The sequence below is a fragment of the Monodon monoceros genome, unplaced genomic scaffold (assembly GCF_005190385.1).
Source record: "Monodon monoceros isolate NGI ecotype Baffin Bay Population unplaced genomic scaffold, NGI_Narwhal_1 Super_Scaffold_16, whole genome shotgun sequence".
Classification (NCBI taxonomy): domain Eukaryota; kingdom Metazoa; phylum Chordata; class Mammalia; order Artiodactyla; family Monodontidae; genus Monodon; species Monodon monoceros.
This window is the reverse complement of record NW_021703772.1, coordinates 92,055,509-92,070,637: the sequence shown is the minus strand read 5'-3', so window position 1 is coordinate 92,070,637 and position 15,129 is coordinate 92,055,509. Positions and strand designations below refer to the sequence as shown.

Below are 15,129 nucleotides of genomic sequence, written 5' to 3'. Positions count from 1 at the left end.
TTGGCTTTTACCCTTCCACAATATTTGCTATAGGAGATGTGTTCCTTTTCTCAGTAAATATACCCTGAGCTCTTCCTATGTGCCAAGCAGTACGTTAAGTGTTTCCGATACCTCAGAGAACACATTAGACAAAGTTCCCTCCCCCTTGTGGGACCTAAATTTTAGTGAAGATATACCAAATAAATAAAATAAACTATATACTTTGTGTACAAGATATGGAAAAAATGAAGCATTGGAGCAGGGTAAAGATAGAGGCTTCTGGGGTGCTGTGATGGGGGATCAGCTCAGGTTACAGAATTAAAGAGACGGTCCTTAGAGGAGCCTCATTTGAACTAGCAGGATCTGTGGGGAGGACTTGAAGGAAGGGAGGAAATTAGCCTTTCATCTAATTAGAGGAAGAATATTCCAAGAAGAGATAAGCTAGAGATGTGCTCTGGTTCCTGCATGTTCATAATGCTCACAACGGTTTTTAGTTGCATAGCTTGGGGACTACTCATCTCACCAGCTGGACTCCACTGGTCAGCATTTTCACTGTGAACAAAATGTGTGCCAATCCCTAAGGCATGATTACATGAAAAGAAATGTGACCATGAGGAACCCCTTCTCGAAGAGCTCCCTGAGAGTGAACACTTTGGAAGCGCCTCAGGGCAGCTGGCATAAGTTAACCTGAAAGGAGACAGAGGCCAGCCTATGTTAAGCTAACTTGGGGAATTTTAGAACTACAGTTGATCCTTGAACAGCAGGGGTTTGAACTGCACAGGTACTCTTAGAGGCGAATAGTTTTGAATAGTAAATGGTACAGCACCACATGATCTGAGGTTGGTTGAATCCATAGACACAGAACCATGGATGCAAAGGGTGACTATCAGTAATAGCAGATTTTCTGACTGCACGGAGGATTATCACCCCTAACCCCACATTGTTCAAGGGTCAGCTGTATAAGGGAGTTAGCATTGTGTAGCCTTAAGCTCGTCTCAGAAGTATGCTATTTTTGACCAAGATGTGTATAGACTCCATGAAACCCCTTTCTTCAGTATTATACAGTCTCCTTGAAATTTTGTGCTCCCCCCTCCAACGTAACACTAAGAACTCACACTGTACATTATGGGGTTGGGATAGAAATGAGAGAGATGGAACAAATCTGCTTGTCACTGGCTACCTTTTCTCTTGGTGTGTTTACCTCTTATCATTGTCATCATGGCTTTAGGCATTATGTTACTCTCTGCCTCAAAACACTGAAAGATATGTGCTTTATAAGATGCCTTGGCACTTGGGTTCTTTCTTTTGTCCTAATTAGCATCTAAAGCATTAGATCCTACATCTCAACTAAGAGGGAGGTGAAAAGCATTCTAAGACCATAAATGATAAGGTGGCCCTGTTTACTGGATAGCATAAGGAAAGGCAGAGGACACAGGTAGCTGAGACATGACTTGATGCTGGAACAGCTATGACTCCAGATCCTTCATGCCTAAGCAGAGAGCCTGTTTTGGCTGAAGACACTGTAACACACAAGAATACTGAAAAACGTCAACATCTTTCTTGGAAGCGACACCTCAGATGACCTACCAGCAACTTCCACCACCTCACAAGGAGGCTTTCACACCAGAATGGCTGTTCTATTTCTTAAATGATCATTTAGAGTTTAAAATTGAATATAAGACAGTGCTGTTATAAAGACCAACATAGAGTAAAACTTTAAAGACGATCTCAAGGCAGAAGCTGCATGGCTGATAGTATTACATAGACTGTGTGATATTACTGCACAGAAAAGCCAATTTCCTAAACATTGCTTCAACACTCCAGTCTGGCACTGAATAGATGGGGTCTCATAATTTGTCCCTCCTTATCTCTGGTACGTATGAGTTTATTATGGGTGAACTAGAGATTCTTCGCAAAAGGTCTATCTGTGCAGATTCATACTGAGAGATCTATCTGGGTCTCCTGCATCCCACTTCGATGTGCTTCTAAAACAACCCCCTGTGACCAGCCTGTTTTTTCCTACCATCTCTTTAAGACACTGAACCCGATTTTAGATTTTCTAAAATCTAAAATTTTCTCAAGTTTTCTTGAGAAAACTCTGGGGATTAGTTGATGGATTTTTTTAGATGAATGTTGAAGCCAGGAATGGTGCCAGCAGAAGGGATGGTGGGTAAAACTTGGCTTGGTAGTTGGCTTCCTCTGCCCATTGGAACGAAGTGAGTGCTGGAACAGCGTTGACATGTCTTGAAAGAGATGTTTGTTCAACACCTGCTTCAGACTGTCACTGTGCTAATTGCTGGAGAATTCAGGAAATTTTAGTCTGTGTTCACTTAGTTTATTCATCTTCAGAATCCTGTGTAATATACTCATTAAAAACTAGAGCATCTTGAACTGATAACCATGTTCTTTAAGAGTGTTTCATAGTTAGTAATGTTCCCGCACATCATTCCAAACATATGTATCTGGAATTTTTGTTAATGCATTTTTCTCCTCTACTTTAGAGCGGGTAGCACCTATAAAAGTGCCTGGCTCGGAGTAAATGCTCAGCAGACAAAGGATGAATCATTAAATGTGGGGCAGATCCAGAACAATATTATGCACAGGGTACTTTATTCCAGGCTGATACTTATTATATTATGTGTGTGAAGGATTCAAAGTCATTTCTTATAAAGAGCATCTAAAATTGGCATCATCAAGGAGATTACGTAAGGATGCCGACCCAGGGAAGGAATAAACACACAGAGCTTGATGTGACTTTGTCCCCAGTGGCGGCCTTGCTTTTGCTAAGTGTGTCTGGTTTTCCAGATAAGAAGTTTCTGTTTTCATTGGTTATAAGAGTAGCTTCGAGAAGGATGAGTAATGAGATCACAATCTGAATATGTAAGTTTGCCTTCTGGAAAAGAATGGCACACACGTCACCTACCATCTCTAATGTATCTTTTCAATTGATCGTCTACCACAGCACCTAACACCCTGCACATAATAGAAGCTCAATAAATGGTTGTTAAATGAATTAATGGGTTCTTTAAGGAAGCATTTTTTAAAATTGTTTTAATTAAGCAGCTCTTTGTAGGACTTGAGGAGTAAAGGAGTCATGACCTGGAACCCTCAGGAGAACCTGTTTCAGGAAAGAAACGACAGTTTCAAAGAATCTGTAAATTGTTTCAGCAGAAGGAGACTGATGCCTTTTTACTGAGTCCAGCTTTTACTGGTGCATATTGTTTCATGAGTTCCCATTGTGCCACTTTCAGCTCTCCTGGATGGAAGATCTGTTCCCCTGCTAGTGTAAGAAAGTTAATGTATTACTAGGTGCTGTGCATAGGGCTAGAAATCTATTAATAATACATATGTGGAGTTTGGCTAGCAAAGCCATCTGCCAAAGAGCTTTGCACTTCAGAGTAGCTTTCCATAATCAATAGTCCCACTCTATTCAATAAAAGATTACTAGAGCGTAAGATGTATAAAGCTTAATTGGCTCCCTTTATTTTGGTCGTCTGTTCAGCAAAAAATGACAAGTTAATTCTTTTCTAAATGAATTTACAACTTTAAAAGAACAACAGATATTATCATAAATTAGTCTTGCTGCAGTACACTGATTTTTAATATACGCGCATTTAATTTGAATACCTTGCACTAGGGTTTCAATTCCAAGAGTGTTTGCAAATCTATATGTGCTTAGTCAAAACAGGACCATTCACTAATGCAATTATTCTTTCAGTCTGTCATCATTAAATCACTTAAGATTCTATTCCATGTTGCTTTGCTTTAAATCTAAGCCTTTAGAAGAAGGAGAAAAGAAATTCACATTTTGTAAGCAATTCTAAGCGTTCTGAAAGTGACAAAGCATGCATTCTAAAGGGCAGGGGTTGCTATAAAACTCTGATGGTCCTGCCATCCTATTGCTATTAGAATCACTTTATGTCACCTTAGTAGGATGGAAGTCTTTTAAAAATAGTCACTAAATGTGCCTACTTTTCTAATTTTGGCTTTGCTAATTTAGGATATCTCTATTCCTTGCTTCAGAACAATGCATTCATTCCTCATTCCTTCTGCCCTCCCCCCATCAATTTAGAGAATGGTTTGAATACAGGATTCCTTGGGTTAGACAACATCACTCTCAGGAAGACAAGCTGGCTACCTGGGCGATTGAATTTCTGGCCCTCGAGTAGCTTTTCCTAATCCAGAATTTGTCTCCTCTATCTCTTCATGGGAATATGTATTCCCACCATTAGAAATATCTTTCTTTGGCTTAATCTTGGTTTCTTCTTTTAAACTGCATATACCTTTTTAGAATGATAAAATATTTAATATTAACTTTTAATATGTATCTTGTGAATACATTTATTGATCATTGCCTAAGAATAGACTTAAATTATGGGGTACATATGAAGAAATCGGGCAGTGAGTTCCAGGGGTGGGAGAAAGCTTCAGAAAGCAGATTCTAGAAGGTAAATGAAGAAAAACTGAATTTCACAGTTATAATACATGGTTGCCCTGATGTCTGAGTTCTTGTCCCCTTTCCTGGGCTGTCTCAGGTAAGAATTCAGTGCCAAGCAATTGTGCTGCTAGTACTTGGGACAAAAGCAATTTGGAATCATTCTTCACTTCTCTCTTTATCTCCTATCCACATATACTCCATTAGAAGGCTGTCTCCACCTTCACAGTATATCCAGAATCTTATCACTTCTCATCACATTCACTGTGACTGCCCCAATTAAAGGCCTAACATCATGTCTCCTGGACTGGCAAAGGCCTCCAAATTCATCTCCCTTCTTCCACTCCCCTATAGTCTATTCTTTAATCTATTCTTTAATAGTCTATTCTTTAATCAGTGGCCAGGATGATTCTTAAAAATTTAAATCTCATCATGATATGATTGCCTTCCTCAAAAATTGGCAGTGATTTCCTAGCACATTTGGAGTAACACTCAAACAGCCCTTCCTCAGCCCACCAGGCTCTCTGTAGCCTGGGCCCTGACTGTCTCTCACTCCCTCTCCCTCCTGCCTTGAGCTGCCTATCCCAACCACACTGGCCTCTGTGCTTTCCTAGAAAGTGCCAAGCACTGTCCTTCCCTGGGACCTTTGAACATGCTCTTCTTTCTGCCTAGAATTCTCCCTGTCCACCTTTTCTTATGCCCACTGTTTCGTTTTATTCCGGATTCTGCAGACTTTCCTGGTCATGGCACTGAAATAGCTCTCCTCCTCCATTTCTCTCTGATGGACATGTTACTGATGCCGTGTTATGTGTTGGTTCATTTCTGTCTGTCTACCCCACTAGAAGGTCATCTTCCCAAGGTCAGGGACTTTGTCCTGCTCACTGCTATGCATTTCTATTGTCAGAAATCATACTTGGCACACAGTTGGAGCTCAAGATTTAGTTCTTGAAAGAAAGGAGGAATGAACACACGGTTGAGTAAATGATTTGCTTACTCTTGGGCAGGCTTATTTTTGTTCCTAGGAGCTAGGGAGTCCTGCTTTTTGGTTCCTTCTGCCATCCGTCTCTCGTACATACCTTTACATTAACTGAGATATTCTTTCACAAGTTGTTTCCCCTGTGTATTCAGTATATGAGTGGCTGACAGTGTTCTCTGTCACTAATGGTGGGGACATTGGAGTCATTTTTACATGAACAGATGATGGCAGGTTTACCTAACATTCACAGTGACCAGGGAGCAAAATGGAGGATTTGACTTCAGGGCCTTGAAAAAGCATTACTCATCAAAAAAAGTGTCATTGCACCATTTGGTGGAAATTTGAATTTTTACAATTAGAGATTCCTTTATTTGGCTTATATTTTGTTTCTCTTTTTAACTTGTACTTATCTCCTGAAAGTGCTAAAATCTGACCCTATGTGACCACATATAACGTTCGAATTATAAAGTGATTGGCTGTGTGATATTCTCAAACTGTCTTTCTGTTTGAGACTGGAAGGAATATTATACTGGCACTGTAAAATATTACTGGTCAGTTGTCAGTGACAGTATCATTGTCATCAAGTGATGATATTTTTTTGCTTCATCCCAGAAAGCAATTCCTCAGACCAAGACCAACATTTATTTGTCTTCATCATGGCTGGGCAGGTAGCTACCTGTCATCTACGGACTTGCTTTTTATATCCGCAGACCAAGTTTCACGAGTTTACCATTCACCGTTTTAATCTACCAGAGAATCATTTCATTAAGAAGGTGTGCTTTAGAATCAGATGTTCCTGTCTTTGCATCCTGCTCTTTCACTTACTTAATTATGTGACCTTGGCAAATGTCTTATTCTTTAAGCCAATTCTCCCATCTGTAAAAGAGGAAATTATATTTTTTTCATAGACTTGTTGGGAGGATGACATGAAGTCATGCACCTAGATTTGTTAGTGCAGTGCCTGGTACTGAGTAAGCATGCAGAACAATTTGGATGTTATTATTCCTTGGGGGATTTGTCATGATACCCTAGAAGCCTGAATAAATGAATGCTTTGTCTATCCTGTTCAGCTGGGGTGTGTGACAAGACAAAGGGATCCTAGGTCACGTTCGTAAGGGGCTATGAGGATCAACTAATTGTTTTCATGTCATGGCCATTTACTTGAGGCATTTCTACACTTGGTTTCAGAATGCTGCTCACCCACAAAACGCAGGACGCTGGCCTTTGAAATGCCCCCCGTTTCCCTCCTAAGCAGAAGGACAAAGTGAGGCTGGGTTGAAAGGCATCAGAGTTGAGAGAGAGTGGGTGAAAAGGCCTGATCTTTGACGTGGACTTAGCCATTAAAGAGGATGCCCCTGGCAGTCAGAAAGCCAAGTTGTCCGGAGCCTGGAGGACTATCCCTGTAACAACTACTAAAGGAGATAACAAGCAACGTTTAGCTGAGCGGTCTCCTTTGATTTCTTATTCTGTCAGATCCTAGAGACACTTTCCCAGGTTGGTGGAATTCAGACTGTTCAGTTTTCATGGCTTCTGGGTGATTTGTGATTAAACATAGATAGTGCATTTGAAAAAAAATAAGGAAAAAAAAGACAGACTATGAAAGGACCTGCATTTTCAAAAGGAATTTAGAAGCCCTTCACTGGTGTGTTTTTTCCTTTGCCTCTTTCTGGGTTGGTATTTTCTCTGAGGTAGTAAACAATAGCAGGAGCGATGAATGTCTTCTTTATCTTTAGAGAATTCGTTGTTTGCCAATGAATAGAATTTGGGTGTTTTTGGTTAATGAGCTAGCAACAGGGTTTTTGTTACATTATATATAAGACTATATATATATATATATATATATATATATATATATAGTTATTAAATTTTCCTTTTCATTTTTCTCCATAATGACTTCCCAAATTCCTCCATTGCTAATTCTTATAGGGTCATGATAAATTAATTGAAAAAGCAATTTATACAGCATGGCCCATTCCTTTCAAACAAGTGAACAGATTACTATGACTTGCTATAATTCTAAACTCTCTAAGTTTCTTTTATGCTCTTTGCTGAACTTAGGTTCTTGGAAGTTAGACCATGGCATTCCTGGATCCTTAATATTAGGACTTCGGATGAAGTCAATTAAGTTCTTATAAGTACAGTGTTGGGTGTGTGTGTGTGTGTGTGTGTGTGTGTGTGTGTGTTTTCTGTATCAGCAGGGGACAAAAGGCAGGTGTAGAAGGACACAAGAAAAAAAGGAATGAACATTTATTGAACATTTATTATACTCCTTGATTCACATTTGGTATTATTATCCCTATTTTACAAAATAGAACTCAGTGAAAGTCACATGACTAGTAAGTGGCAAGGCTCAGATTCAGACCACGTCGGTTTGACTCGAAAGCATGCTTGCTGTCTATACTGCACTGCCCCTTTCTGCCTACCTTATGTGCTCACTATATCATAGGAGCCTTGGAGTCAGGGCTATATCTGACCTCCTTAATAGACAGAGAGCTCTTCTTTTAGGGAATCATTGGAGGAAGAGGGTTTGAAATGAGAATGTGATAACCATCCAATAACCCACCCCTGCCTCACTGTGCCTTGCCCTGGAGTCCAGAGACAAGCGACCTACCTGTACCCTGAGACTCAGAGACACAAGAGACAAGCCTTCTGCCTGGGTCACCATGAAGCCAAGGGAGACAACTCTGTCTAGTGAGGAGAAAGGGCTTTGGAGCATCACCTCTGGAGAAGGACCGTCTCTGGGAAGACCTGGACTTTTCTCGATCTCATGCCCAGGAATTAGAAACACGTTATTGTCTATATTCCCCTAGTAATAAACAGGACCTGAACTCTACATTTGAGACTCTTGCCCAGCCCGGTGACTGATTTTCACTTGGAAAACCCTGTGAAGATCAAATAGTGAGGCAGAGGGAGAAGAATTATTACAACAAACCCCACAGGATTGTCCAAATTCTTTTTCTACAATGGGCTTTTCACAAGACAGTTGATCCTCAGCTTTCAAGCTTTTTAGAATGATGACGCTCATTGAGAGAGGCTTTGCTCAATCTTAGGTTTCTTAGAGATTTGCTTCCTGATTTTGATGTCTGTTACTTGATTTCATTTTTACTCTGGTTTCTGTAAGGCCAGGGCCTTGGTGACACGTGTTTATTTTTATTGCTACTTTTTCTTTTAAACAATCACATAACTGAGAAAACTTTCCTTAAATCTGAAATGGGACAGCGGATATGAGAATGTTCTTAGGTTTGGTTTACTGTTTAGAAGCTAATGAGTCTTCTGGTATTTATGGGAATTCTGTAGGGTTATGTTAATGCTGTGGGCTTGAGGAATGCTGTAATAAGCCACAAAAGGAAATTCTGTCTGAAATCATTCTCCAGGTATGAGTGTAGTGTTGTTATGGTGGTTGTGTTTTCTGTAAGTTATGTGCAAACTTCACTGTGTTTTTTCCTTTTATTTGTGTGTGTGCGTGTGTGTGTCTGTCAGTGTGTATCTCAACCAGTTGTAAACCTGGAAGACATATTCTAAATCAGTATAACCATGGCATGTCTGTTTATGTAAGAAAAAAAAAAAAGTACTTGTCAATTAAATATAGTGGCACATTGTGAACTCATTTTTAACATGTATACCCTTATCTTAGTGGAATCAAACTGATAGAAGTACCTATATCAAGAAGGTTGAAAAATTGGAGGTAATCTCTGTCCATTTAAACTAATATGTTCAGACATTCATACACTGGCCTACTAATTAAAAAAGAAAGGCCAACTTTCACACAAAGTCATCTAGAGGTTTGTAAAATGAAACCCCATGACAAGTTTACCTGCTACGCATTAGGCTCAATTGGTTTCCAGCTCCTTCCCTTGATTCTGTACTCTCTTAGAGCTTTAAGGCTGAGACATATCTACTGTTTATCCATATTTCCTTCCTTCGCTCCTCTGGGCCTGTACTATAAGCATGATAGGCTGCTGTGATTTTGCTGTAGGAAATAAAAGGGATTTAGTATTCAAAGCTGGTAAACGTCTTTATCCATAGGCAAAGATTTGGTACTAGAAAGAGAGGTGATTACGTACATTTGATGTCGATGACTTAAGTTTCCTGTAGAATTTTGTATTTTCCTTACTTCTTCTTCTTCTTTTAAACAAATCAAACCAAACAGGTATTCCTGGAGGACCTCTGAATGGAAAGAATGCCAAGTCTCTCTCCTCCTCGAGCAGCAAGACCCCCACTGGCATGTGACGGGACCCGTTTGTGGAGGTGGGATCCAGACCCGGGAGGTGTACTGTACCCAGAGCACACCAGCACCCGCGGCACAGAGGGCCAAGGAAGGTAGGCAGCCAGTTCTGGGGACAGATTCTGCTGCGGATTGGAAAGGAAATCAACACCAACACCATCTTCTCATATCCTCCTTGATATAATGGACCGTCAGCATTCACAGATTTAACGTTTTGTTGACTCTTTACAAGCCATCCGTAAGTTCTGTTACTTGAAGTAGTTTGGAATAGTCAAAATAGTACTGCTACTAATATCAGTCTCAAAGGATCGTTGTGAAACTTAAATGAGAAAATATACCTAAGATCTCTAGTAGAAATGACTGCTACAGGCTAAGGGGCTGGTACGCTGGAGTGAGTCAGTTGGTGAAGAGTTAGTAGCATTCTTTTTTCTTTTTTCTATAAGAGAAGTTTTTTGTGAATTTGTGAGTGTGGGAAATTCTACAGACATATCACTTTCAGATATCAAGGATCCATTCATTTATTGCCAGGTTTTAGATAATATGAAACTAAGAAGGAGGAAAAGGAGGAGGAAAAACAACTTTCTCCATGGTATGCTCTCTATTAGGCATGTATAATACAATCCATTTGTTTCAGAGTTTAGGATAGTGATAACATATAAGGACTGAAAAACTGGCCCAGATTTATATAAGTCAATGGACTGAAAAGCTAAGAGTGTGCAGTAATGCTTCCACTCTAGAAAAATATATGGCCTCTTCCAGGCGCATTGGGGAACCCAACAGTGCCCTCTGTAGAAGTGGTCAAGGTGAGAATGTTTCCTTGAGTGTGCATGTACATTCTCTGCTGTAGGACTCGGTTAGAGAGAGAAGATGTGAGATTTCTTATTGTAGAAATACATCCATTTCATCCTGTAAAGCTTTTCATACCAGGTGCCTTTTTTTGTGTGTGTGACATGGCCTCTCATCATTTCAGAGGCCATGACCATAGCCTTGGATGATTCAGCTCATGACTCATAGAAGGATCATCTTTACAGATACCTTAGCATTTGCTTCAACAATTGAAGCTACAGTGTCAAATTTATAGGGCTAGAGTTATTTAAAAATTAGTAGTTAAATTTTCTTCCTTCTCTAATGTCACCTTTGGAAAGTGACAATTTACACGCTTTCTCTTCCAGCATAGAACATGACTGTGCTTACTCCTCTGAATTTGGAAGAACGAATTTAGATGAAAAGCTTCGGATTATTCTTTCAGACCTTGGTGATCTTTCTATTCTACTTTCTCCTTCTTCCCTTTTACTGTTGTCTACAGTACTAGGATCTTCAGGGGTCAACACATATGTAAGAATTTTCTAGAACTGATATATTATGATCAATTTTCAGCTTCAACATTTAATCTTCTATTGACATCTTCATCTTCCTAAAGTTTCTTTAGTAAAAATAGCTTTCTTATCGATCACCTATTTCTAAAGTTTTTTCAACCTTAATCATTCCAGCTTTCTTAATGGAAACATGCTGGGCAGGAAATTTGTAATTAGGAGGAAAGTGGAAGGATGGTGTTCTAGCATTGGAAGTCGTATGCTACATGTTGGGGGATGTTAAATAGAGGAGGGGTGTTAAGTGCAGATTTAGCAGCTTATTAAGCCCTGGTACAGTGTGCTTCAAGCATCTAAAAAAGAGGAAAAAAATCTTAGGCCAAGGCATACTTCCAAATTAATACTTTGGTACACATGGAAACAGAAAGCCCTTAGAAAGCCTAAGCCAGGTAACCCAGTTCTCAGGGGGGGCACTTAGATGTGGGGACAAGATACATACACGTGGATGTATATAACGCAACAATGTACTCTTGTAGAAATTTGAATACAGTAGTCAAACTATTGCTGCATTGGAAAATACAGAACAGCCACATTGCATTAAAGGCATGGTAAAGATGACTACTTATCTTTGTAATCATTACAAAGGTTTGATTTTTGCTCTTGTTTGGAAGTGAACCAGAAAGGTTATTTAGCCATTACTTTCCTTTCTTATAAATGCTTTAATTTCCTGCTGTTATTATTTATGGATATACCTTGACAAATCTGGCAACATGAAAATGTCTTCTTGGCTCAAGTCAAATTGTTCAAGAGAACAATTGAATTGCAGTTATAAGGGACCAAAGAGTGTTTGCCCAATTAAAGAGGCAGAGTTTAAATATTTCTAACCTTTCTGCTAATGCAGTAACAAAGGCCAAAATTGATGACATTTTTTGCATTTCAGTTTTTATAAAGAAGCGCTTTTTTGTTTTGGGTTTTTAAAATTATTGTTAGATTTGGAAGGGAGAGGGGATTTTAATAGCATTGATTTTGGAAACTCTTTTCTCAGTCATAATTGACTTTTCCACAAGGTTAAGTTTTCCTTTGGCTCCAGGATACTCTGTTCACTCTCTGAAGTGGAATTGCTTGACTTTTCTTCCTTGAAAATCCCACCATCCACTGTAAATTAATTACTCTGCATTCCAAGAACCTGCTCTTAGAGGAACCCACAACCTTAGGGAAAAAATAAGGTTAATTTCCATGGATCTCTCATGAAATAAAATGTAATAGAATATCTAGATACCAGAATAAAAACAACAACAACAAAACCCAGAAAAGAGTGCTAATTCTCTCCCAAGGGCCTCAGAGTCTCCTGCTGGATGCTGAGGATGAATGGGACTTCCGTGCAGTTCTGTTGCCAGCTTATTCTTGTTGCTAGCCAATTCTCCATTTGACCTCAATTCAGGGTGTTTGTCGGAATAGTATAATAACATCTATGGCATATTTACCTGGTTCTGCTGTTCACTGTCCATGTGGTGTTGTAACTGTAGCCAAAATAATGCTACAATAATCAATATGAGAAGTGTTACTAGTAATAGTAGACAGGCCAATAGATTGTGAATGAAAATGTAGCAGAGTATTTATGATTTTGTTTACCAGTTATTGTTGTAGAGAGAATTGTATTTCTCTTTTATAGTTCAGAAGTACCAGCAAGAATGATGTTAACCTATAAATCTAAAAGCTTGGATTTGGTGAGGCCATTTTCTTCTTGCCCTTTTGTTAGGTGAAATTAAAACCACTCAGCCTGCATTCAAGGGATATTTCTCAGATGGTAAAACATTGAAAGAAGGGATGCACTTTCAAAAATCTAATAAAGACAGGGAAAAATTTATTCCATTCATGACAGTGTGGCCTAGAGATTGGCATATCAACAAATGTGGGATGAAATGGCTTAGAGATGCAGTGTATTTATATGGTGAAGAAAACAAAACAAAACAAAAACCTAAAAACTAAATAAAAAATTGGGAAAAGATATTGGTGTGGTGGCAGTTAAGCACCATGTTTTAAATTCAGTATTTGGCATTAAATGGACACAGCTACTTTAGAATGCACACCATTTAGCTTTGAATTGTTAATTGTGTTAGTTAACCACTACACACCAGTAAGATAGTTCTTGAAAGTCCTATGTCTCTATAATGCTGGGCCCAGAGTTGGCATTAAGACAGTACATGATAAGATAAGGGAACATGTCCTAGTTTTAAATATGTTGGTTTGGTGAGTAAAAAGTGGATGACCATCACACATAACTTTTTTTTTTCAAAAATAATTTGTTATGTGCTAGCTATATCTTAGGGTCTGTCCTAGACACTGGAATTGTAAAGATGCCTCATTAATACAGTCTTTTAATTGTGACAACAATTGTACTAACAATTATGCTATAACGTCTTAGGTAATGTGTCTTCAGTAGTGTGTTACATTTTATATATATACATATGTTTGTAATATATAGGCCATATATATATGTATGACATAGTTAAAACCATTTAATGATGCCTGAGAGTAATCTTCATAATGGAGATAATGCTTCAAGAGAGTTTGGAGGATCAACATGAAAGCATGTTCTAAGTGGAGAGAGGGAGAACACATGGAAATAAACGGAGATGTTTATATTCAGTGGTGGCATGTGAAGTGGTATGAGAGGAGCACAGGAAATAAGGAAGTTAAATAACACTTAAAAACTAGTCTCTAAGAAGGAAATAAGGAAGTTAAATAACATTTAAAAGCTAATCTCTAAGAAGGATGTTACATAATGATTAAAGGATCAATCCAAGAAGAATATGTAACAATTATAAATGTATATGCAGGCAACATAGGACCACCTGAATACATAAAGCAAACATTAACAGACATAAAGGGAGAAATTGACAGTAACACAATAATAGTAAAGGACTGTAACATCCCAATTACATCAATGGACAGATCATCCAGACAGAAAACCAGTAAGGAAACACGGGCCTTAAATAATACATTAGACCAATGGACTTGATAGTTATTAATAGATATATACAGCATGCAATCCAAAAGCAGCAGAATAAACATTCTTTTCAAGTGCACATGGAGCACTTTCCAGGATAGATCACATGCTAGGCTATAAAACAAGTCTCATTAAATTAAAGAACATTGAAAGCATATCAAGCTTCTTTTCTGACTGCAAAGCTATGACTCTATAAATCACCTACAAGAAAAAAAATTCAAAAAACATAAACACATGGAAGCTAAACAATATGCTACTAAACAGCCACTGAAGAAATCAAAGAAGAAATCAAAAATACCTGGAAACAAATGAAAACAAACAAACGAACAAAAACCCAATGACCTGAAATCTATGGAACACAGCAAAAGCAGTTCTTAGAGGGAAGTTTGTGGCAATACAAGCCTACCTCGGGAAATAAAAATCTCAAATGAACAACCTAACCTTATACCTAAAAGAACTAGAAAAAGAAGGAAAAACAAAACCCAAAGTTAGTAGCAGGAAAGAAATTATAAATATCAGAACAGAAATAAATGAAATAGAGACTAAAAAAAAAAAAAAACAATATAAAGATAAATGAAACTAAGAGCTGGTTCTTTGAAAAGATAAACAAAATTGATAAACCCTTATACAGCTTCATGAGGACAAAAAAGGAGATGACCCAAATCAATAAATCAAAAAGGAAAAAGGAAAAAATTAAACTGACACCACAGGAATACAAAAGATCATAAGTGATTACTCTGAACAACTATGTCAATAAAATACACAACCTAGAAGAAGTGGACAAATCCCTAGAAATGTACAGCCCCCAAGACTGAACCAGGAAGAAATAGAAAATATGAACAGATCAATTACCAGTAATGAAATTGAATCAGTAATTTTTAAAAATCCCTACAAACAAAAGTCCAGGACCAGATGGCTTCAAAGGTGTATTCTGCCAAACACTTAGAGAAGAGTTAACACTCATCCTTCTCAAAATACTCTAAAAAATTCAGAAGGAAGTAATGCTTCTGAACTCATTGTGTGAGACCAACATCACCCTGATGCCAAAACCAAAGACACTACAAAAAAAAAAAAAAAATTATGGGCCAGTATACTGATGAACATAGATGCACATATCCTCAACAAAATTTTAGCAGTTCGAATTCAACACTACATTAACCACATTTGTGGTTCAATATCCACAAATCAATTAAT

General features: G+C 38.3%; 1 protein-coding gene across 2 annotated transcripts in view; it reads left to right on the top strand.

Moving 5' to 3' along the window:
• THSD7B (thrombospondin type 1 domain containing 7B) overlaps positions 1-15,129 on the top strand; it is a 975,661-nt gene that overhangs the window by 438,406 nt on the left and 522,126 nt on the right. For both annotated transcript variants that reach the window (XM_029224675.1, XM_029224674.1), the window contains one exon: positions 9,541-9,710. In XM_029224675.1, the coding sequence (XP_029080508.1) occupies positions 9,541-9,710 (170 nt within the window). The remainder of the gene's footprint in view (positions 1-9,540; positions 9,711-15,129) is intronic.